Source organism: Lampetra fluviatilis, chromosome 32 (genome assembly GCF_964198595.1).
Source record: "Lampetra fluviatilis chromosome 32, kcLamFluv1.1, whole genome shotgun sequence".
In the NCBI taxonomy this organism is placed as follows: domain Eukaryota; kingdom Metazoa; phylum Chordata; class Hyperoartia; order Petromyzontiformes; family Petromyzontidae; genus Lampetra; species Lampetra fluviatilis.
The window spans coordinates 6,441,476-6,467,848 of NC_136306.1; the positions used below are offsets into that span (position 1 = coordinate 6,441,476).

The window sequence follows — 26,373 nt, forward strand, 5'->3', positions numbered from 1 at the left end:
CCTGATGAAGCTAGTTGTAATTACTGGCGAAACGTCGTACTCAGATTGTAAATGTTGTGGCATGGCTCTCCAACACACCGGTGTGCTGTACTCGTGACGAATTGGCCACGTTCTGTTTACGTGACAACCCTTACTAGTTGGCTGTGTCGGGTGGTCGAGGGTTTTAACGACACTTTAATATATTTATGCGATCTAACCCAAAAAAAAAACTCTATTACACTGTCAAATTTTTTTTGTCCCTGGGTAGTAAGTGTTATTTCCTAATTGCTTATGCCTCAAAAGTAGAAAAAATGGCTATTATTCCCCACAAACTTTTCTTTTGTGACCAGGAAAGTGATATTTTGAATGTACATATTTTCAGAGAAAACTCTGTGTGCTTTTGTGTCATTCCTTCACGTAAAGTCCTGGTTACAAAAGCAAAGTTTGTAGGGAATAATAGCCATTTTCTATACTTTTTAGGCATCAGCAATTACAAATAACACTTACTACCCAGGGACAAAAATCGTGTTACACAGTGTTATAGACCAAAGCAGTCGATGATGATAATGATGAGGATCTCAGCAATGAGGATGAGTCGATGAGACTAAAGCATGCTCGACTCTAAGAAATCCACAGACGACGACGACTTAATAAAAAAACAAATCTACGGGTTGTTTTTGTTCGTTGTTGTTTAACCAGACTGAGACTTCGGCTGAAATAGGAAGAAGAAAAAAAATGTTACTGTCTAACTAAGCACCGACAATTACCTCGAGCATCAGCAGCAGCCACAACAACAACCTCTTGCCGAAGACACTGCCATCGCCTACAAAGGGCTCTCGACGCAACGATAAATGCCATCACTCTCCCGAGCAGACAATCCCCCTTCGCCTCTTAACGGACAGCACTGCATTCATCCACTCTCTCTGGCGAATGAATGAGGGTGAAACAGCTTCCGAAAGAAAGTAGTTGTCTCGTCTGAGTCAAGGTTCCCGTCTCATCAATCGGACGCCCGTTTAAGGGCCTAGTCCTCGACGAGACGTATTTACCGAGCGGAATTACCTGTCACGGTGCAGCAGTGGCAGCAGCTGCTACAGCGGTTGCCTGGCAGGTCAGCGGCCCCGCACAGCCTTCTATCCATCGGGTGATGTGTGCGGGTTTGCAGCGCAAAGGTGAGTCGACCGGTGAGGTCTCGTGCGTGGTGGGGTAAAGTGTGGGTCAACACCGAGGTGTTCGAAGGAGTTGTGGCCAGCGTGGATTCGAGAACGGTGCCGGAAATAACCTCAAGGTGGGCAGGAAACCCCTTCTTAGAGCTTCCGGCTAAAAATAGGCGGAGGCCCTTCCACTGGCGGTGGTGCGAGCGAGCAATTGCAGGGGCCGCGCCTTTGACCTTGGCCTTGTAACGCGCGTGCACCGGCGACGGTTGCGCAGCGTACGGCGGGAGGGGGGGGGCATGCGGCTCCGCGGCGTGGACGATAGAACAAAGTGCGTAAAGAAGCGGGCAGGGCGAGTGCACGAGCGCGCGCTTGGGAATGCGACGAGAGACGAGGCGGACGGAACGCGGTAGGATTCAAGAACACGCGTCGCGTGTGAGAGACCATCACGTTGAGGGAGCGTGGGCAGGACATGTTGTGGCCAGGAAGGGATGTTGATGATGAAGGTGGTGGCTGTTAGGGATGATGGTGGTCGAGACTAAAGACGGAGTGGCAGCCAAATGATGGAAGATACCTAGGAGCACGTCCAGCGAGGAGGTGGAACAAGTCGTTTCTGCACCATCGCAACCCACACGTTAACAGATACACAGACAAAGATACCCCGTAAAGCCTCAACAGACCATTGGGGGAAGTGCTGTTCGCGAGCACCTATGAAGGCTGGAACGGGACACGAAGGGGTGGGTGGCCAGCACCACGCTCGGTCGCCTTTGTCTCCCGAGTGACGATGTGTACACACCGCACCAGGTAATCATTTGAGGCTGAGTCGACCTAGGGGAAGGCCCAGGACCGGTTCAGATAATCGCCGGGTTCGTAGAATAGCGCGCTAACCGCTACGATACCGCTGTTCACGCACATAATCACTCACACACGCACACGCACACACGCTCTCTCTGTCTCAGGCACATAATCACTCACACACGCACACGCATACATATACACAGCGGCAGCACACGCGTGCGCGCTTACGCCAGACATAAATTAAAGGACAAAACACAGAAGAATTGCGGCGAACACAACAAAGGCGAATTTACCCTCTGCACAAATTGGCTAATTTGCTCCCATGGACGGAGGCACAAGACGATGGATGCCGGCCGTACAAAGACAAATATCCCCCCCCCCCCGCATAGCCTGAATAGACTTGCTGGGGCAAGTGCTGTTAGCGAGCACCTATGAAGGCCACAGAGACGGCACACGAGGGGGTGGGTGGCCAGCATCACGACCCACCGGCCCTGTCTCCCGAGTGGCGATGTTTACACACCGCACCAGGTGCTCATTTGAGGCTGAGTCGACCTAGAGGAGGCCCAGGACCGGTTCAGATAATCGTCACTGGTGTTGGCCGTGAGCGCGAATCGAGCTCGGGTCGCCGGGTTCGTAGTGCTGCGCGCTAACCGCCGCGCCACCGCTCCTCCCCCACACATACACACGTACACACGTACACACACACGTACACACACCATACACACACACGCACACACGGGCGGCGACGCTGATTGTTGATGGTTGGTGACAACGCCACCAAGCCCGACCATCGCCACCACTAATAACGCCCGCAGCGAACGGGAGATCGGATTAATCTCTGACACCGCCAATGATCCCGCGCATACTCATTAATGATGAGAGGGGGGAGAGGCAGGACCCAGTCAATAAAAACTCAATTTCGTTCTCCGATGACGGTGGGGGTGGCGAAGCGGGTGGCCGGTGAGCGGGGCGAAGCGCTGCGATGGGGGAGATTTGACGTCGTGAATTCATTGACGTTGCCCCTTGCTTGATGTAATGCGCGGCTGGGTCGGGGGTTGGGCGCTCGAGGTAAGGAGGAGCTTGTGGGCCCCTATCGAGGCACCACGTTCCCCCCAACATCGACATCAGAGAGACGGATTGATTGATTTGGGCAGGATGTTCCGCGATTACATTTCTCGCCTGGCTCCGGCTTTGGTTGCTCTCTCTCGCTCTCTCCTTCGTCTCTCTCTCTCTGTTCGCTTCTCTCTTCCCCTGCCATGCGCCGTTGCGCTGCCAAACAACTGCCGAACACCGAAATAATACCGGCGGCGATGACATTGAAAACCCCTGCCAGAGTTGGAGAGAGAGAGGTAGGTGGGACTGCAACTGGTGGAGATTTGTGCAAGAGTTAGAGACTGCGCGGACATCTATGGGAGGTTTTTTTTGGCAGTATGAAAATTACGAATACAAATTACGTCGAGATATTATCCTTACTGGCAATAAAAACAGGAGGTGTTAAGATGTTCAGGCAGCAAACAGACACTTTTTCCAAGGAATCACGTCTGCATTAACCACACGTACTTGTGGCAAAACATGCAAACGAACATGCTCTGATGATATATGCATTGCCTTTGAAATCGATTGGGCTACACCAGAGGCGGCCTTTTCTGTGGCGTCGTCTCACCAGTGCGAGACCAAACAACGCCAAAAGGCCAATAATACAAAGACAATGCAAGTATCAGAACCCTTACAGTTCCGTTTGAGCAGTTATAATGCTCAAGGGTTTTTCCACTGTTTGCAAAAAATTGGGGAGAGGTCGTGAGTCCTGAAGTGAGATTTGGAGACTCAAAGCGAGCAATATGGACAGACACAGAGACTAGGGTGTGGAGAGACGCAGAGGATGAGAGACAAGAATTGAGAGAAACAGAATATTTATTTACTTTGGAGGAATCCGATGAGCTATAAAGCTCTTGTTCACAAACGTCCCAGAGGCAGACGTGGAGATGGACTCAGAGAGGCAGAGGCTTAGGGGGAGATACACAAAAGGCAGGCGTGGGTGGAGAGAAAACCACGCAGAGCCTGATGCAGGCACAAAAACACACACGGAGTTGTATGTATGTTGAACTTCTTTTGCACCCTACGTAGCCAACCGTGCAAATGGTCGAGACTGAGATCAGAGCGGCAGCCAAGGGAATGGAACGCGTACCGAGGGGACTTCCAACGGAGGAGATGGAACGAGCAACTCGGCGGATTTGTTGCACCGCAAGATCGCGAGAGGTGGTGGCTTGCGGAGGCCATTCATCCAGCAGTGGACCGACCACGATGACCATTTAACGACGCATTGCTATTTACGCGATCTAACCCCACAAACCTGTATTGTGATGGCTCAAAGCAATCCGCGGCGCAAACCAAAGCCACTCGAGAGTAATCGAACGAATTAACAGGCTGATTAAATATTGACGCATTGCTTGCCTTATTGATTACTTCCATTATTTCCGTGCGTTAATTTTTTTTTTGCATATTTATAATCCGTTTTTTTTCTTTTTAAATTGCCGAGTTCACTGTTTGAGCAATTTGCTTAGTCGGCCATTACGCCCGTTCATGCATTTCCAGGACAATATAACGCTTTATATTACGATTGGCCGTGGGGTGTGTGGGGGGGGGTTAAGGGTGGGGAGTAATTTGACCAATTACCCTGGCACACAAAAGCCCGGCGTTTTTGTAATGTGGGATAATGGGATCATCAAGGACTTGTCTCGACGTGGACGCTAATGCTCGCGGCCTTGGCACAAATTGGAAGCCCTCCTCTGTGTAACTCACCCCCCATAGCCGCTGACCGCAGATGCCCTTGGGCTACGGCTAAACAACAGGGGCTTCACTGGCCGCCACCAAGACAATATTGCAATTCACGCGACTGAGCATATGAATGGGAGTTATGTTTAAACTGGGGGGTGCGGTGCGGGGAATGGGGAGGGGGGATTGTGGGCTCCCGGGGCTATGCAGGGTCTTAATATTGGCTGTCTGAATTCCCGGCGTAGGCAACGCAGCCCGAGGAGGATTCCTAGAAGCGTCTTCGATCCGACTCGGTGAGGTTCCGTCATTAACGCCGCAATGTTAAGAATGTTGCCTTAGTCTGGCTCGGCGAGCCTCAAGGGTTTCCACTCTCACGCTCAGGAGAATTCACGACTGTGCCTTAGCCTGGCTCTGTGAGCCTCAGTTATACACGCTGTGACGCTAACGATTATTTAATGTGACTTAGTCTGGCTGAATGAGCCTCATGCGTTACCTCTATCGTGCTTCAAGGTGCATTCGTCTGACTCTGGTGCACGGCCATCGACATTTAAATTGGAATCTTAAAGGTGCCTGAGTCTGGCTCTGTGAGTCTTGTCCAATGAGATCCTTCGAGGTGGTTCATGTTACTCTGCCAATGGCATCAACTGTGGGGCACCTCCCATCAGCGCGGTTGGCCACGTACGGTGCGAAGGAAGTTCAACATGCAGGGCAGAACTAAACCTTACACCGTACACGCGTAGGAGATATGAGCCAATTGTCGCTCGTGTCGCATGAGCCAGAGACGGACCGTTGCGTCGCGAGAACCGCGTCCATCCAGCTGTGGATAGGCCATGGCTCAGCGATCCTCGAAAGACCCCCGGATGCTTTGCGCAATTGGACCTGGCAGCGGCAGTACCAACGGGCTGACGACGGTCGAGTCCACCGAGGGGTCACGTGTGGCGGGGCACCATGTGGGCACCCAGACCTTCGAATGAGCATGGCCGGCGTGCTAACGTCGCCCCAAATCGCCATTCTCACAGCAGTGGCGTGAGCAGGCGATTGCAGCGCTGCGCCTTCACCCCCGCTCTTTGGACGATCACGAAGGGCGGGGTGGGGGGGTGAGGGTAATAAGTGCGTTGTGTGCGTGGCTGCCCGTGTTTAAGGGGCAGTCCATAAATGACGTCACGCGATTTTGGACGATTTTTTAACCCCCCCCCACCCCTCGTCACACGGCGTCACAAAAAGTCAGACCCACCCCCTCAAATATGTCGTCACAAAGCTCTGCCCCCCACCCCCCCCCCCAAAAAAAAACTAGAACATTCTTAAAATCGCTTTAAACTATTATCATTGTAGTGCGTATTTAATGTGGCGCTGCACTCTGATGTTGTCGGAGAAAACATTTATTAAAAAGTATATTCAATTAAGTAGAACGTGTTGTCTATATTTACTTAAAGTTGCGCATTATGAAGTGACGTCACATTTCTCAAACCCCCCTCCCCCCTCGTCACACATCGTCACAAATGTCTGACCCCACCCCCCAGGTGCGTGACGTCATTTACGGACGGCCCCTAAGTGCCCGCTCGATACGCACACGACACTCTGTGTGCCCGTGTGCTTCCTGTGCCCACGTGCTACCGGCGTGGCAAATCCCTGGCCGCCCGGGGCCGAGCGCTCCGCTCGGAGTCTGCCACAGCTTTAATGTGTCCCGACACTTGTAGGGAATGGCAAGTGTGAGGTGCTCTGTTGCACTGAATGCGTGTGGGGTGAGCCAGTGGGTGAGGGCCCTCGAGAGATGCGACGACGTTTAATGCCGCTGCGAGATGCAAGCTGTGTGCTGTGGCTCCCCACACAGCAGCGTGCATTTGTTTATTCTTTTAAACAACACTCGCTCGCCCCTCAGGAAAACCTCACCGAGTCTCGTGATTTTGTATTCCGGAGGGTCATGCCAAGTTTATTTCCAGGAGGGAGGGGGGGGGTGATCGCTGTGTAGATCCCCACGGGGTGATTGTGCAAACGTGGAATAACTTGAGGCCGTGTGGCCAGCACACGTCGGCTCTGACTCTTGCGTATGACCCCAAGGGATCTTTGAGGTCCACCGTGGGTGAAGAAGACGACACGATCGTTAACCCCGCAATAATAACCAGGGCGGACGTCAGATTCGAACCGTGAACCTCCGCAACAGGCGGCGACCGGTTCCGGCTGTTGCAGGAACACTCCCGGAGGCTTCCTCGAGCGACGCTCAGCCTCAGTAGAGTCGAGAAGGAGGAGGAGGTCGATCCTTGCAGGAGCGGGTGTCCAATTCAGCCCATCGGCAAGCGGAAGAAAGCAAGCGATAAGTCCCCACCCTTCCTCCTCCTCCTCAGCCTGCCGCTGCTCCTCTCGAGCGGATCTCAATTTTTCGCGACAGCCACAACCGCAGCGCCATTCATCGGATTGGAATCGAAGGCGCTGGTGGTTCGTCGTGAATAAACAACACGGCGCAAGAGGCGGTTAATCGTGACAGCAGAGGGCCGTGATTTCCGTGGGGGGCTGGGGGGGACTCCCTCGCCACTCTTCCCCCTCCACCCATGCCAGCACTAAACAACCGGGAGGCACTCTCTGTGAGGGTGAGGCCTTGCGCCCACGTGAAACACTCTGAGCTGGACCGTTTCTACGTCTGACGTTCACAATCGAAGCGTGTGTCCGTTCCGTAGCGACAATCAGCTCTCATGTGAGTAACCGAGAGACAGACCGACCGAGCGAGCGAGCGAGCGACTGAGCGAGCGACCGACAGACAGACCGACCGAGCGAGCGAGTGAACGACTGAGCGAGCGACCGACAGACAGACCGACCGAGCGAGCGAGCGAGCGACCGACCGACAGACAGACAGACCGACCGACCGAGCGAGTGAGCGACCGAGTGAGCGACCGAGCGAGTGACCGACAGACAGACCGACCGAGCGAGTGAGTGAGCGACTGAGTGACTGAGCGACCGAGTGAGCGAGCGACCGACAGACAGACCGACCGAGCGAGTGAGCGACCGAGTGACTGAGCGAGCGACCGACCGACAGACAGACCGACCGAGCGACTGAGCGAGCGTCCGACAGACCAACCGACCGAGCGAGTGAGCGACCGAGTGACTGAGCGAGCGAGTGAGCGACCGAGCGAGCGACCGACACACAGACCGACCGAGCGAGTGAGCGACCGAGTGACTGAGCGAGCGAGTGAGCGACAGACAGACAGACCAACCGACCGAGCGAGCGAGTGAACGACTGAGCGAGCGTCCGACAGACCAACCGACCGAGCGAGTGTACGACCGAGCGACCGACCGACAGACAGACCGAGCGAGTGAGCGACCGAGTGACTGAGCGAGCGAGTGTGCGACCGAGCGAGCGACCGACCTCGGACACGTTGACGCGGCCCTCCTGGAAGGTGCAGCTGTGGGGGTTGTCGGTGCACACGTGACGGTACTTGCACCAGTGGCAGGGGTAGGGGCTCCCCACGCAAGACAGGCACCTGCGGGACGGTGGCGGTCACGTCAGACAACGAACGTCGCGTTAGAGGCTGCGTCGTTGCACATCATCATGGTTGCCGTCATCGTCATCATCGACGTCATCGTCGTCATTATCATCATCACAATCAATGGGCCGTGCTACCAAGTCAGGGGGACTCATTGTCTCTGTGATGGTTTGGGTGGGGTGTAATGAGGTGGACACATGAATATATTAAGAAATACAAAACCATCCTCCCCCTTGAATAGACCCTTGGGGTGATGGCCAGGACCACGCCCGGCCGTCTTTGTCTCCCAAGTGCTGACGTTTACACACTGCACCAGGTGACTCATTTAAGGGTGAGTTGACCGAGGGGAGGCCCAGGACCGGTTAAGATATCCGTCACTGATGTTGGCCGTGAGTAGGAATCGAACCCGGGTCGGCGGGTTCGTATTGCAGCGCGCTAATCGCTACGCTACAGCTTACCCACCCAAGAATATTGACCTACACACACACAAATGCGCATATACTACACACACGCACGGATGCCACGTGCACACCGCGCGAGGAGGCGTGTTTTGCGAGTGCCGGCGAGCCGCGAGCAGTGGGCGACTCACGACTCGTGCTCGCTGCAGTTGAAGAAGGTGAGGTCGGTCCCCACGAACTCGAGCCCCGTCTCGCGGGAGCGGAGCTGCAGGCGCACCACCCTCGTGCCCTCTGACAACGCGGAGCGGACACACGTCAAGGTCAAGAGGTCATCGCGCTGACGCCCACCACCGCTATCCCTCTCTCGCAGTCCTCGGCATGGTGCGCCGGTTAGACGCAGCGAAGGAGCCGTTAGACACCAACATTAGTCGATCCTCTGATCAACGGGTCACCGGTTGATCAGAGGATCAATTGGTCGGTCGGTCAAGTCAGTTGTTCATTGGCCAGTTGGTTGCGCAGTCGGTCGGTTAATTAGTCAGTCAGTTGTTCATTCGCCAGTTGGTTGCGAAGTCGGTCAGCCAATTGGTTGGTTAATTAGACAGTCACATGTTCATTGGTCAGTTGCTTGCGCAGTCTGTCAGCCAATCAGTCGGTTAATGAGTCAGTCAGTTGTTCATTGGTCAGTTGGTTGGGCAGTCGGTCAGCCAATCGGTCGGTTAATTAGTCAGTCAGTTGTTCATTGGTCAGTTGGTTGGGCAGTCATCAGCCAATCGGTCGGTTAATTAGTCAGTCAGTTGTTCATTGGTCAGTTGGATGGACAGTTGGCTGAGCAGTCAATCGGCCAATTTGTCGTTCAGTTGGTCAGTCGGAGGGTCTGACGGTCAGCTGATTGGTCAGTCGGTTGCCCGATCAGTTGGTGAGCCAGTGGGATGGCAAGTGGGCCCGGTCGTACCGGGCTGGACGGCGATGCCCTGGATCTGCTTGTGTGACGGCGAGAGACACGTGATGCTGCCCTCGCCGAGCTGCCCCTCCACCTCGGCATGACCGCCAAACGTGCAGTTCACTCCGCCCGACAGCTCGGGGGCGTTCTCCGCCGTGATCACGAGCTGCGTGACACACGCGGACACACGGATACACGATCGACACACGCGGACACGCGGACAGATCAACACACGGACACCCAGACACACCGACACACTGAACTGACACACCGACACAGCGACGGACAGACAAATCGATTGAGTGATCGGCCGACGGACCCATCACGAGATGCCGACAAACAGATGAACAAATGCGACGTAAAAATGTATTTGATGGACTACCAATAATCGTGCGCCCGATTGTCAACTGCGTAATCTGATGGTGTCAACTAAAAAAAGACACCGCTGATGAAGGAGAGGGGACGCCACCCCGACGCTCCACCTCTACTCACGGATCAAGAGCCCTCGTGCAGAGTGCCGGTGTTACGACGTGAAGGGGGTATGAGTGAGGTCATCTGGGATGGATGATGGAGCTTGAGCAATGAGCTTGGCCTTGGGCAGAAAACTTGAGAGTGGTGACTCAACCATAAGAATACGCGCTCACACACACACACGCTCACACACACACACGCACGCGCACACACACGCACACACACACACACGCGCTCACACACACGCGCGCACACACACGCACACACACACCCGCTCACACACACACGCGCACACACACGCATACACACACGCGCACACACACACGCGCACACACACATGCGCACACACGCACGCGCACACACGCGCACACACACGCACACACGCGCACACACACATGCGCACACACACACGCACGCGCACACACGCGCACACACACGCACACGCACACACACACACGCGCGCGCACACGCACTCACGCATCGACGGGAGCGTGCGCGCGTGCGTCCTCCCATAATGTTTGAAGTGGTCACTAACAACACTGCAGGGTCAAGTGCGATTAAGCGCTGACTGCGTGCGGTGCTGAAACCACGCACGGGACGGTGTCCATCTCATCGTAGCCTTTGTACCCTGGACTCCCAAGTGATGCTGAATCGTTGAGCGCTACCACATTCACACGTTCACGCTATGCGTTCGCACACGAACCACAGACAAAGATACCCCGGGCAGCCTACATAGGTTGCTGGGGCAGAGTGCTGTTTGCGAGCGTCCCGTGAAGGCCGACACGGCACACGATGGGGGTTGGGTGGCCAGCACTGCGCACGATCACCTTTGTCTCCCCAGTGGAGATTTTTTTTACGCAGTGCGCCAGGTACTCATTTGAGGCTGAGTCGACTTAGGGGAGACCCAGGACCAGTTCAAATAATCGTCACTGGTGTTGGCCGTGAGCGGGAATCGAATTCGGGTCGCCAGGTTCGAGGCGCGTTAAACAGTTACACTACCGCTTCTCCCACGCGTACAAGCACAAACATCCCCCGTAAGGCTTTGTCAGACTGTTGGGGCAAGTGCTGTTCACGCGCGCGCACATACACGTACCCACACACAGACACGCACGTGCACAGAACCCACCTTCTCGTACTTCAGCAATCACACAAATGCTTACCCCCCCCCCCACCAACTCTACCCCCCGCCACCCCCCCCCCCCCCAAAAAAAAACGCTGCTCTTTGACACAAATGAAGCCACTTTTGCAATCAGGCACAATCACAATGCGCCATCAGGGGAGTGGCCACGCCTCGCGCTCTCGCGCAATCACGCGCGCATTCAGTCGGCCGCTCATTCTTCGCTCGGCTCATTCGTTCGATCATTCACTGAAAGAGAGAATTCCATCGCTACGCGGGCACCGGAGTGTGCGTATCGTTCGTCGTGCAACTCTATGCCAATCAGCGCGACCCTTCTGTGCGCGTGTCTGTGTGCGTGCGTCTGTCTGTGTGCATGTCTGTGTGCGTGCCATGTGTATGCGGGATGGGGAGCGGTAGCGCGCTGCGTACCGAACCTGGCGATCAGGGTTCGATTGCCGCTCACGGCCAACACCAGTGATGATTATCTAAACTGGTCCTGGGGCTCCTCTAAGTAGACTCAGCCTCAAATTAGAACCTGGTGTTATGTGTAAACATCGTTACTAGGGAGACAAAGGCGGCCGGGCGTGGTGTTGGCCACCCACCCGCTCGTGTGCTGTGTCGGCCTTTATAGGTGCTCGCTAACAGCACTTGCCCCTACAGTATGTTAAGGCTAGAAGGGGGAACTTTGTCTTTTTTGCCATATGTATGACCAATAACGATGGTGAAAATATTAAACGAGTCCCCTGGGCCTCCCCTAGCCCGACTCAGCCTCAAATGAGAACCTGATGCGGTGTGTAAACATCAGCACTGGTGAGACAAAGGCGGCCGTGCGTGGTGCTGGTCACCCACCCCTTAGTGTGCCGTTCTGCCTTCATCGGTGCTGCTCGCTAAAGCACTTGGTCCAAAAGTGTGAATTACTATACAAGGAGGATCATTGTCATTGTGTAAATAAATGCTTCTTGTATCCCGGGCACGCTAGGGGAAGATGATTCGAGTCAACGATGTAATACACAGGTAAAAGTTAAAGGCACGAAAAAGGGAAGAGATCATGAATGGGAAATAAGGAGGATGGGAAAGGAACGGAGAAAGTGGAGCAGAGAGTTAGGAGAGATGAGGAGAGGCAGGAGGGAGAGGCTGCATCAGGGCCTCGACGCTGCTGCTGCTGCTGCTGCATGGAGGAGGAGGAGGAGGAGCGGCGTCTGTTTTCACAGTGGGCGGCGGGGAGAGCGGAGGGGTTCAGAATGGGCGTGGCCACGCGGAAGCCACGTGGTGTATGGAAGGCTTGAGCTGATTTAGATATAGATCCAGATGCCTATGGATGGCGAGGGGAAGGTTTCAGAGTGGGGGTGGTCACACAGAGGCCACGTAATTTTCGTGAGGCTTGAGCTGATTTAGATATATAGATATAGAGAGAAACTGTGTATAGATGAGAGTAAAAAGGGATTCAGAATGGAGGTGGCCACACAAAAGTCACGCGATTTACGGGGGACTTGAGCTGATTTAGAGAGATGTATATTCTTAGGTTTTTTCGGTAAAGTCACGTAGGTAAAACAATTTAAATTAATAAAAGTAAAATAAAAATCACGACGTTTCGGAGGCAACACAAGCTTCCGTCTTCAGGTGGAACAGTCACATATCAAGTAAGAGAAATTCCAAGAAACCCGTATTTTTATATATACTGGTTGAGGGTGGGAGGAGCCAAGGTAGGCCCTGAATATTATTTTTGTGAGGTTCGGTGCGGCTGAAGCACGCTGTTAGGAATGAGCCTTTGTTGTGTAAACTTAATTTTTTGCCTACGTCACTTTACCGAAAAAACCTAAGAATATGAATCCTTGCAGTCACGAAAGCTTCAAATCTAGAATTATAAAGATGTGTTTGTGCACGCGTGCTCGTCTGTGTAAGTCTGTTCGTACATTGTGCAATGATGACCCACTTCACACCGAAGCGCGGCCATGTGTGGACACAGAAATGTATCAGTCGCGAGTCACCGACAGACATCTCCAATTGTTTATCGATCTTGTTATTGTCTATGATAAAAAAAGTGCGTGTTTACACCCCGCAAAGCCATCACAGACTTGTGGGTGCAAGTGCTGCTAGCGAGTAGCACTTATGAAGGCCGGCACAGCACACGATGGGGGTTGGGTGGCAGCACCACACCCAACAAAGACGAAAGATCCCCCGTATAGCCTTAACAGACTGTTGGGGAAGTGCTGTAATCGAGCAGGTATAAAGGCCGACGCGTCACACGATAGGGTTGGGGTGGTCAGCACCACGCCCGGACGCATTTGCCTCCCTAGTGGTGATATTAACAATCACAGACATTCGCAAGCTGGAAAAAAAAAAAAACGTAACACGAATGAAATAACACTGCTCCCCGAAATGAAAAACAATATTCAATAGGCGACGTTTCGGGCAAATGGCCCTTCTTCATGGAACACACACTCACTCACATATGAACGATCGCTCGCCAGTGTCGTATTAAGCTAGTGCGGGGCCTATATGTGTTATAAAGTGGCCCTAGATTAAAAAAATAAAAACACATAAATATTAAAACACACATTTTTTACTTTCACAGTAAAGTAATTGTATTTTATCCTTCGCTATACAGCCAGACAATACGACAAAGCGCTATCCTTAAACACCCAGTCGTTCGTAAAAGTTGAAGGCAGTATAGTACTATAGCAATAGAGCAAGTGCGGGGCCCTTGAAAGTGCGGGGCCCGTAGCTACATGTGTAGCTACATGTGTAGCTACTTGTGCCACTGGGATAATTCGGCACTGTCGCTCGCTCGTACCGGCACGCTGGAGGCGCTGACGGAGACGCTGACGGGCCGCACGTGAAGGCGCACGCACTCCGCGGGGAACTCCGCGAACCTCCTGGGCTCCTCGGCGCGTGGACACAGCTCCCTCCGCGAGCACCTGGCACCCAGCAGCAGCAAATAGCAGCAGCAGCAACAGCAGCAGCAATAGCAGCAGAAGCAGCAGCATGAGGAGCAGCAGAAGCAGCAGCAGCAGGAGCAGCAGCACCAACAACGACAAGCGGCAGCAAGAGGAGCAGCAGCAACAGCAGCAGGAGGAGCAACAGGACATTTAGAAACGTGACGTTTAGAGTATTTGGCTGCTATACATTTCGAGATCAGCCAACCCGTTAAGCTTCTGAAAACGAGCTATATGGCTCAGCGGGCCTTACCTGGTAAAATCAAAACAAAGTTTAAGATTCTTTTAGATGCCAATCAGCAGCATGGATATTTGTTATGCATGCATGGTTTGGCCAGTTCCATTAAATGGGTGTTTGGCTTCAATGTGTTGCGTGGAAACCGCAGTGTCAGACTAAACGTCCGATAGGCTGAGGACATCATTTTATAGATGCAGCTCAATGGACTGTGTTGGCACTGGCGGGCCAGGCGTGTCGTAATTGTCATCAGCAGCGCGGCCAAAACGTGCCCAAGTCTCGCCGTGACCACGTGGTTGGGTCGGTGGCACTAAAATTCGAAAATTCCACGTCTCTATGGCAGCGGCCAGGATGTCCTTTGGCACAACGAATCGCGTTGGTTTGCTGCCGAGCCGAGCAATCTCTCCAGGTTGTTTTCGGGTTGTGGGCCAACACGTAGATCCGGCACGATGCGATGTCCGACGTTTCGCTCCCACGTGCTGCTACCGGGGGCACGGGGGGGAGGGGGAGCTTCTTCTGAAATTCCTGCAAAAGCTCCCAGCGCGTGGAACGAAACGTCGGACACCGTGCCGGACACCGCGTGGCACGACCCCCAGCGCGAAACACACACCGCAGAGCTACGCAGCAGCTGGACACCTGTGAAAAATATATTTACAGCTCATCGGATACCTCCAGTCTAAATAGAGATTCTGATCCTGAAGCGCAACTGCAATAACATCACCAGGCGGTACTCATTTTAGAGACCCTGGAGCGATGTTGGTTGATGATTTGCAGTGATTATGGTGGTAGCGGTGGTGGTGAAGGAGCAGACCCGACCGTGGCCCTCATTTGAACTCGAGGTGTGGTGATTGGAAGGCTCCCCCCTGCTGCTCTACCTGCTGAGCTATAACCAAGTGAGCTTCGAAATAACACGACGTTCAAAAGAAGCGGTTAAATGACACGTGAAATGTGAAACCTGGAGGGGAAAAAAAATTCAAAATAATCGATGGCTATCACGGCCGAAGCCCAGGTGTGATGTTGGCAAGGTGGGAGTCTCGCTTTGCAGTAATGGAGGGTGGTGTTGGGGGGTGGAATAGATAGAGCAGCTAACGCGGCAAGAAATGCGTTGTGGCATGTGAAGCAAGGTGAAAGAGAGGTGGGAGGAAGCCGAGGAATAAATAAATAAATCTGAAACAACTCGCGCAACCTTGTAGAACATAACCCATAACCGACTCGGCGTGGCATGCACGCACACACACACACACACACAAAAATTGAGACCGCTCAACTCAATGTCGCGACAATTACTCGCCAATTAGTGTTCTCGAATTTTCTCCAGGACACGCAATCAGTCGAGTTAATCATCGGTTCTGATTGGCGGTCACAGGCAATTAAATCTGGCGGCAGGCAAAGATTCAATTTCAGCCCGAAGATTGCCACTATTCTCGATGGAACTGCCCACAATGTATTTGAAAATATGGCCCCGCGTGTGTTGGACGAGCAAGCAGCGTATGCCGTTGAGTTAAAAAGTCAATTGTACCCAAACAAATAAATAATGCATCTTCGAGGCTATGCGTATATTTAGGAGTTTGGACTTCCCGCTTTAAGAAGTACGAGACATGTTTATTGCTGGAAATATCTGGCCCGTGAAGAAAACGCAGACTCATTGGCACGTTGACACAGGACTTCTGATAACAAGTAGAATAATTATTTGAGTATTTCTTTAGTATGGGCTAAGTAACTTAGCATTGTCTTGTGATGAATATGTTGTTTTTCCAGGAACGTCCTATCTGAGATTGGACGGAATCGGTCACGCGTTCTGACACAAAAGGACGTGCACATTTTTTTTCATCATCTTGCCAAATACTGTTGCTGTTGTTGTTGCATACAGCTCAGAGGCGCACGGAGCCAGCACCTCTGAGAACCTCGGTTCGAATCCAGGTTTCAGCCAGTGCCTGTGATTAAACTGGGTTCTCAAGTGTAGCGAGTTGGCGTTTCAAGTTTACAAGCCAACGTGTCTTGAAACCAGGTGAGAACTCAAGAGACCAGGTTGAGTCTCACATTTCACAAGAGTGACCTGAGCAATGAATCTTCCAGTAGGTAGGTGGGCAGGGGGGGGGAGTGACAACCGTAGAAGTAAGAAAAAGGTTTCACATAGAAGAAGACGTGATGATGTGATAAGAAGGAAACGGGCAATATTTCGACACATAGAGGATGGACAACTGTGAAAATGAAAAGTGTGTAGTTGTTCTTGTTGTTCGTAAAAATTAAAGGAACCGGAAAGAGAGGAAGACCTAACAAAAAATGGCTTGATGACGACAACGTAAGAGATTGGTCCCAGAAAGATGTGGCCACGACTTGAGCATATTGGCACAAGACAAAGAGGAAAGTGGAATCTAATGACGAAGAGTGTAGTGGACACTTTCGGGCTATCTGCTCGTGAATAGTGATGATGATGAGGCGGGGGGGGGGGGGACAAAGACTGACGCTGTGTATAACCTCAAATTGGTAATTTACAGTGTAATGGCCTAACTCTGAAGTATTTTTTTTTACGTAATCCCAGCTGTTAGAATTAAAAAGATCAGCTTTGCCGCCAAACAACGAACACTACCCTCTAGTAGGACAGGTGGGGAAGTGCTGCCATCTTGTGTGGTGAAGAGGTCATGATGAAGGTCACTTGAAGTTATCTCAGAGGCAAGTTCTGTCATATCCACTTCCGTGGACCGGTCTATAACATGGGGAGGGGGGGGGGTAGTGGGGGAGGGGGTTGAACAGCCCCCGAGAGCATTCCCAAAGGATGTTTCATTTCGGGGGGGTGCCGCCAATAGCTCAATCAAGATGACAATTTTCGGAGAAACGGACAAAAAAAGACGAAAAATATTAAGAATTGGCGAATCGCAAGATGTTAGTCTGGATTTTGCGCAGATCACCCCACGGCAATTGCTAGACATTTGACAACGTTTGCCGGTTAAGGAATTCGCCGCGGTTATTAAAAAAAAAACCTTCTGGAGGTGTCACTTTGCGGAGAGGATAAGTCACGTGTAAAATGAGGTCGCCATGTATTATTAACGCCGCGGCTGCATCTCCCCGCATCGAGCTGCAGCGTACGCATCTCTGCACCGCAACAACGCGCGGTTATTGTGGGCGCACGCGAACGCACAGACACACACGCACAGACAAAGATTCCCTGCATAGCCTTAACAGACTGTCGGGGCAAGTGCTGTTAGGACGGGAAGAGTATACGAAGAGGTGGGTGGCCAGCACCACGCCTGGCCACCCGTTGTTTGCCCAGTGCCGATGATTGGCGCATCACACCAAGGTACTCACTTAAGGCTGAGCGGACCTCGGGGAGTCCACAAAACCGGTTCAGACAACCGTTACCGATGTGCATCCGTGAGCAGGAATCGACCGCGGTTCGCCGGGCTCGTAGCGCATCGCGCTGACCGGTGCGTCACTGTTCCTCACTGGCACACACGAACAAAGACTAAAGGTCCCGCCCGTATCGCCTTCAGTAGACTGTTGGGGGCAAGTGCTGTGAGCGAGCACAACACGTGCACACACACACGGGTGTAGGGAGCCCATACCCCGGGGTTTGTCAGACGTGCCACCGTCTCTGCAACGCGATCAATAATTCACGCGGAACATCTGCTTAAAAAAAAAACATGCCGTCGCACTTCTGCCTGCAATTGCCTCCGCGGGGACACGCGGCGGACTCCTGCACTCGATTTCTTTGAATTATTTCATGGATTTTCTTCTCCCTTATTTTCCTAGAGCCTCTTGGTTCGTTTGCCGTTATCACGGAGGTGAAAAGGTGGAAGCCCTGGAGATTGTTGCTCACGCCACTGCCACACTCACCGACTCGCTGATTCGCTCCCGTCACTCCTCGCTCTCATGCGGTAGACATTCTTCTCCTTATCACTCATCTATCGCTACTACCGTGGTTCCTGATCCTGCGAACTTTGCTCGTTGATTCCTCCTCCCATGCGGAGGACTCGGTCTCAACCAGACACTCGCTGTTTATTCGCATCCATACTAAGTTCCACCACCACCAACACTGCATGTCACAACAACTCACTCACCCCACTCATTAATTCAATCACTCATTCACTCGCCCATCTACTCATTCACTCACTCTCCCACTCACTCAATCACCCACTCACTCATTCACTCACTGACCGACGCACACACTTACCCACTCAATCACTCACTTACTCAAGCACTCACTAACTCACCCACCCACCAACTCGCTCGCTCACTCCACTCATGTATGTATGCTGAACTTCGTTCGCACCCTACGTAGCCACGCGTCCTAATCGGAGGTGTGGGGGAAAGTACGTCCAACTAAACACTCACCCACTCATCCGCCACTCGATCGCCCACTAACAACGCTGCACGATGTCACAGCGCTTCTCTTTCTGCGTCTTCCCTGGCACCGCTTGCATTTGGAATTCCCTCCTCCCATCGTCTCTCTTCCCATCATCTCTCTTCCCAGGCCCTGACAGTAACCCAAACTCAATTCTCTGATTGCCACGAGCTGTTCAGCGTTTTCGGCCTGCGCTGAGCGTCTGTGATAGATACACTGATAAAGGAGACCGCGCTTCGGTCTACCCTTACACGCTGGCCAGATATCATGGAATGTGTTAAGAGCGCCCACACTTTACCCCACCACATGCAACCTGACGATCAACTAACCGTGGTGAAACCGTTAACTCTCCCCTTGAGTGGACGCAAGCGGTAGGGGTATGCATGGTATACGAGCCCGAGACCATGGGTATACAGTACAGGTTTCCCTCGCTTTACGCGGTAGTCGTAGTAGTAGTAGATGCGCGCCAAAGAAAAGGGCGCGCAAAGCGAAACCGCACGATGAGACAGCTGCCTGCCGAGTAGCGCACACAGTACACACATCACACACACACAGTACACACACAGTACACATACACACAGTATACACACACAGAACACACACACAGTACACACACAGTACACACACACAGTACACACACAGTACACACACAGTACACACACAGTACACACAGCACACACACACAGTACACACACAGTACACACACACAGTACACACAGTACACACACAGTACACATACACACAGTACACACACAGTACACACACAGTACACACATAGTACACACACACAGTACACACACAGTACACACACCGTACACACACAGAGTACACACACACACACAGTACACACACAGTACACATACACACAGTACACACACACAGTACACGCACACAGTACACGCAGTACACGCACAGTACATATACACACAGTACACACACAGTACACACACAGAGTACACACAGAGTACACACACAGTACACACATTACACACACACAGTACACACACAGTACACACACACAGTACACACACAGTACACACACAGAGTACACACACACAGTACACACACAGTACACACACACAGTACACACACAGTACACACACAGAGTACACACACACAGAACACACACAGTGTACACAAACAGTACACACACACTACACACAGTACACACACACTACACACAGTACACATACACTGCACACAGTACACATACAGTATATACAGTACACATATACTACACGTGGTACACGCACAGTACACACAGTGCACACAGTACAAACATACAGTACAGGCACACAGTACACATAGTACACAATGTTGCCACACGTCTGACTGCATAGCCGCGATATGAGTGAACTTAAACCGCATGGGGTTTGGAGTAGAAGTCGGGATTTGGTAGAAGTTGGGTTGGAGTAGAAGTTGGATTTGGGTAAATGTCGGATTGGGGTAGAAGTTGGATTTGGGTAAAAGTCGGGTTGGGGAAGAAGTTGGATTTGGGTAAAAGTCGGGATTTGGTAGAAGTTGGGTTGGAGTAGAATTTGGGTTGGAGTAGAATTTGGGTTGGGGTAGAAGTCATGTTGGCCGTGTATACTGCACGGAATCGCACAAACCGAAACCCGCGTAGAGCGAGGGAGACGACCAGTCACTGCATTCAGAAACTCGCTCTATTATACCCCACTACCACGTCGGGAAATCATTTAGAAAGCGGAGACCCCTGGGGATTGCTTACCGTGCACTCATTGTCAGACCGATGTGGCAGCATCCAACGTTAAACAAACGCCAGATTTGTATTACTACAACTTTAAATCCACTCCCCCTCCCATACCCGTCTGCCCCCCCCCCCCAACTTCATCCTCCCCTTGAGCTCGCCCCAGTAAAGGATTATTAAATGTGACAACGTTTACATGCGCGGCCGTCGAAACATTTGAATTGTCACGGCACGTCAAATTATTCTTTTTTTCGGTACAAGGGTTCTGAATGCGAACGGTAAAACAAGATTAAACTATTCTCTTGAAGAAGAGAAAAAAGCTATTAAAATATAAAAAATACATTTATTTGATTTCAGTGTTTGCCTGTAAATCGTAGCTTTTATTGTCAATGTTTTTTTTTTGGGACAGACCCACGTCCTGAAACGTTTGGTGGCGAAGCACTAGACAGGAGACATCGCATTATTCCGTGAATAGAGATTAATGAAGATGACCCCCCCAGAGCCCTTCCCCCCGCCCATTCATTCCAGGCAGAACAACCCGCTTTCATGGCTTCCTTTTTTGGTTGCTTGCGAATTTGACAATGAACACCGTCGCTTCGCGCACGTGACTGCCATTAAGCCTCATCATCCTCCCTCATCGTCGTCCCTCTTCTTTCTCCTCCTGCCACCCCAACCACCTCTTTCATCCTCCTTCTCGCGGGAAGCGACGAAGCCGCGTTCCGTGAATATAGCAGCATCGACAACAACAACAGCAACAACAACAACAGCAACAACAACAACAACAGCAGCAGCAGCAGCAGCAAAGTCCATCATCGCGAAGCGAGTAGCAAACTATTACGGTCGACACAGTACACGATGCGGGGTGGGTGACCAGCACTACGCCGGGCCGCCTTTGTCTCCCTAGTGGCGTTGTTTATACACCGCTCCAGGCAGAGTTAACCCATACACACGTGTGCACACTTGTATGGGTTGTGCACACGTACACACGTGTGTGCTTAATGAAAACCGTGAGTGCATGCATTGGGGGAAGGGGGGCAGTAGGGGAGCGTGAATGTAGGGGGATAGGGGGGTAGGGGGATAGGGGGGTAGGGGGATAGGGGGGTAAGAGCATAGGGGAATGAGGGGGTGGGAAATAGGGGGATAGGGGGGTAGGGGGATGGGGGGTAGGGGGGTAGGGGGGTAGGGGGGTGGGGGGTAGGGGGATGGGGGGTAGGGAGATAGGAGGATAGGGGGATAGGGGGATGGGGGGGGGCTCTCACATGTTGTGCAGCGAGCACCACCCGCAGTGAGGGTCTCCGGACCCCAGGCATTGTCCGCAGTCCACGTAGCGGTGGCAAGTCTCCACGGGCACGCGGATCACCTGCGCACACGCACACGCACGCACGCGCACACGCACGCACGGTCGCGTAAGCCATGAAAGTTTAATCCCAGCGTATCGCGATGGCAACTCACAGCACCTTCTTTATTTATGAATTAGCACCACGGTTTACTTCGTTTCAATGAATATGTATTTGTTTCGCTTAGCATTGATAATGTTTTCAGTTTGTTTAACCAGGCGAGATGGAGCAGCGACATGCGGTTGAGCGTTCGTTTTGACCGAGAATGCGAAGGTTGCGAGTTCGAATCCTGGTCGTGGGTCAAGTCATCAAATCACTGTGATCATCATCATCAGCTCCATCGCAATGGTAGACCATCATCATCTCTAGAGTGAATCATCATCTCAAAATTGCGTCGTCATCATCATCTCAAGAATGCATCACTGTCATTTCAAGAATATGTCATCATCATCGTCATCATCTCAAGAGAGTGTCGTCATCATCATTTCAAGAGTTAATCATCATCTCAAGAATGCATCACTGTCATTTCAAGAATATGTCATCATCATCGTCATCATCTCAAGAGAGTGTCGTCATCATCATCTCAAGAGTTAATCATCATCTCAAGAATGCATCACTGTCATTTCAAGAATATGTCATCATCATCGTCATCATCTCAAGAGAGTGTCGTCGTCATCATCTCAAGAGAGTGTCGTCATCATCATCTCAAGAGTTAATCATCATCTCAAGAATGCATCACTGTCATTTCAAGAATATGTCATCATCATCGTCATCATCGTCATCATCTCAAGAGAGTGTCGTCATTATCATCATCATCGCCTTCATATTACTGGAGGGGGTTAATAAACCACGTGTGTACCGATTTACATAAAGTCACGACGGGCTGTCCTACGGATACATTAGTATCTGCCACTGCTACAATAGTGCAGTGGTCAACGCACTGGAATTGCAATCCAGAGGTCGCCGATTCAATTCTATCTCCCGGAGCGGCAGCGGCAACAACGGGTCAAGTTTCCTAAATGCGCTCTACCCCTCTCTCTCTCTCTCTCTCCACCCTGCAGCAGCAGCAGCAGCAGCAGGAGCGGCGATATAAATGAGTAGACCACTTTTAGTTGATCGGCAGGTCGCGAGTGGTGGGGTAAAGTGTGGGTGCGCGGCACACCCACATCTCCCAACGCGTCTGGTCAACGTGTTGGAGGAGTATACCAAACAAACACTTGCTAGGGTTCGCTGTAGTGGAGGCCCTTCCACCAGCAAGGGGTGTGAGCAAGTCATTGCAGGGCTGCACCTTTACCTATTGTTTACCGGAGTTTTTTTTAACAGCGGATATTCATATCCTGCGACGTATCACGGTCGAGTCGGAGTTCCTGGAACGCATCTTCGCCAAGCCTTTCGATTTTGTATTTTTTTTTCTTTCTGTTTTACGCGACCAATATTATCCATAATGGAGTTTTTTTTTGTTAGATCGCGTAAAATATTATTGTATCGTTAAACCACCCACCATCCGACACGGCCAATTAGTAAAGATTGTCACTTAAACAAAGCATGCCAATTAGTAACGAATTGGCATGTTTTGTTTTCGTGACAAAGTTTACTAATAGGCCGTGTCGGGGAGTGGCGGGTTTAAAGACACATTTATTTTTACGCGATCTCACCCAAAAAGAAACTCTTATGGATTTTTTTTCTGCTTGTCCATCGCTTCTCCGTGCTATTTTTCTATCGGTTTCTTTTTTGAATAATTTTCAGAGTAAAAAATAATCCAAGCCAACCATCCACCCCCACGCACATCCTTGCAATTCTGTTCTTTCAATTATTGTGCAATAATGTGCAGCACTATTCTTCAAGAGCGAGATGGCCACTGTCGATGGAGGTTTGCTGGCCAAGACGAGAGGGCTTCATTCGGGAGTTACATAAAAAAATAACTGGTGAACACAGACCAAAAAAAATTTGGTCATCAGAAAACATTAAAACATTTCATTTCTATATTCTTTGGTTCTTTCGGTAAAGTCACGTAGATAGAAAATAAAATAAAAATAAAATAAAAACCAAAAACTCATGACGTTTCGATCAACACACAAGCGATCGTCGTCAGGAGGAAAGAGGGGGAAAAGCTGCTGAACTCAGACTGCATTCAGCAGCTTTTGTTGTGATCGAAACGTCGTGAGTTTTGGTTATTATTTTATTTTTATTCCTGCAGTCACGAAAACTTTAAGTTGTTGGGTGCAGTTTACATCTCTTATTATCCAACCAATGTCTCTGACATTCTCTATTTATGATGTGCGATGAGGAGGGGCCGTTGCCTGAAACGTCGCACATGATGTATATTCTTTAGCAATTACGTTTATTTTTAATTCTATTCTTGCGTATGATCGCAGCAATAAATGCGGTAGCTAAATGATGATGTCGAGGTCGACTGGCCACGGCAAGAGGGTTCATATTTCGATTTAAAGCTTTCGTGACTGCAGGGATTCATCTTCTTGGTTCTTTCGGTAAAGTCACGTAGAAGGGAAATCATTAAATAATAAAAATAAAACATAATAAAATAACATATATTTTTAAATAAAATAATAAAAATAAAACATAATAAAAAATATATATTATTTTATCATGTTTTATTTTTATTATTTTATTATTTCCCTTCTACGTGACTTTTCCGAAAGAACCAAGAAGAGAGTCCATATTCTTGGTTCTTTCGGTAAAGTCACGTAGATAGAAAATAAAAATAACAAAATAAAATATTAAAAATACAAATAATAAACCGACAAGAGGGCTTCATCCTCCTCCTCCCCCATTGGGTTTGCCATACGGGTCCATAGTTTGGTTGCATGGCCACAGCGAAGTTTTCCACAGTCCTCCTCGTCGAACGCGTGTCCCAAGAACACGTGGTTGGGCCAGTGTTTTTGGTTGCGAAATCCGCACAATAAAATAATAAAAAAAACAAATACAATAATGTTACAAAATCAAGAAAAGCAAAGGCAGCGGTGACGGCGTGGGAGCTTCAATGCGGCTCTTTAAGATTCAAACGAGCACACTGCCCAGACAGGTGATGGATTGCATGCGACATCTATTTATCGGTCCCAAAAGATTATTTTTGGCGAGGCACGAATCCCCGCGATTTCGCCAGCTCGCTTGTGATGGGGCCATCGGATGGCGGGTATAGGTGGGGGTGGGGGGGAGAGGCGAGGGAAGAGTGTGTTTGTGTGTGTGTGTGCTAAGAACCCGGCGGCCCGAGTTCGATTCCCGCTCACGGCCAATACCAGTGACAATTATCTGGATCGGACCTGATTATCTGAACCGGACTCGCCGAGGTTGAATCCGCTTCTCAGATGTGTACCTGGTGTGGTGTGTAAACATCGTCGCTGGCGAGACAAAGGCGACTGGGCGTGGCGTTGGACCGGCCTTAATAGATGGGCGCTAACAGCACTTGCCCTAACAGTCTGTTAAAGGCTATACCGGGATCCTTGTCCTTGCATGTGCAAATTAACGTGTATATATGCACATATCCATGCCTTAATAGGTGCTCGCTAACCGCACTTGCCTCCCAACAAGTATACAGGCTGCGTATCCACTTACGGTCACGTTCGTGTACGTCAAAAACGTTCGCTACGAATACGCAAAGACAAAGGTCCCCCGTATAGCCTTCAACGGACTGCTGGGGGGGGGGGGCGGAAAGTGCTGTTTGCGAGCACACGCGCGCGAACACAACATCTGTGTTGGAGGGAGGCATCAATTGCAGGTTTTATGAGAAGCAGAGAGCCTGTGGGAGAGGTATTCATATTCTTAGGTTTTTTTTCCGTTAAAGTCACGTAGGTAAAACATCAAAATTAATAAAAATAAAATAAAATAAAATTCACGACGTTTCGGAGGCAACACAAGTCTCCGTCATCAGGTGGGACCGTCACAGCCAGATTAGCTGCATCAAGTGAGGCAATGATTCAAGATGTAATCCCTTAAAAGCAAGTTGAGGTGGGGACGGAGACTTGTGTTGCCTCCGAAACGTCGTGATTTTTATTTTATTTTATTTTTATTAATTTTGATGTTTTACCTACGTGACTTTACCGAAAAAACCTAAGAATATGAATCCTTGCAGTCACGAAAGCTTCAAATCTAGAATGTGGGAGAGGTGCTGACCGAAGGCTGCTCCGTCTGATGTGGCGCGTGTCTCCCCCCCCCTGCCCGCCTACGTCCAATCGATCCCAGTGGGTCCTTTACTTACATGAGCCGGCGAGCGTGAAATGAAATGATATATAACACAAGCACCCCCCCCCCCCCAATTTCTCAAAGTCGGTGACACGCCTCGGTTACATTTTCTCTCCGTGAGTCCCTTCTCCCTCCCTTGCGCGCACGCGCACGTATTCTCTGCGTGTTGCGCGTTGCGTGTGTTTGAAAATAAGTGGATGTGTGGGGGAGCGGTGGCGCAGTGGTTAGCGCGCTAAGCTACGAACCCAGCGACCCGAGTTCGATTTCCCGCTCGCGGCCACCAATACCAGTGACGATTATCAGAACCAGTCCCGGCTAACGCCGAGGTCGACTCAGCCTCGAACGAGTACCCGGTGTGGTGTGTCGTAAACATCGCCACGAGGGAGACAAAAGCGGCACGCCGGGCGTGGTGCTGGCCACTAACCCTCGTGCGACGTGCCGGACTTCATGGGTGCTGGCTCACGGCACTTGCCCCGACAGACTGTGAAAGGCTATACGGGGGATCTTTGCTTC

The 26,373-nt window shown here is 51.1% G+C and overlaps 1 protein-coding gene across 4 annotated transcripts in view; it reads right to left on the bottom strand.

The window, feature by feature from the left end:
* LOC144943686 (plexin-A2-like) overlaps nt 1-26,373 on the bottom strand; it is a 295,017-nt gene that overhangs the window by 109,903 nt on the left and 158,741 nt on the right. For all 4 annotated transcript variants that reach the window (XM_078871418.1, XM_078871419.1, XM_078871417.1 and 1 more), the window contains exons 7-11: nt 21,583-21,683; nt 13,897-14,020; nt 9,527-9,680; nt 8,766-8,865; nt 8,059-8,173 (exon numbers count right to left, since the gene is read on the bottom strand). In XM_078871418.1, coding sequence (XP_078727544.1) covers nt 8,059-8,173; nt 8,766-8,865; nt 9,527-9,680; nt 13,897-14,020; nt 21,583-21,683 — 594 coding nt within the window. The remainder of the gene's footprint in view (nt 1-8,058; nt 8,174-8,765; nt 8,866-9,526; nt 9,681-13,896; nt 14,021-21,582; nt 21,684-26,373) is intronic.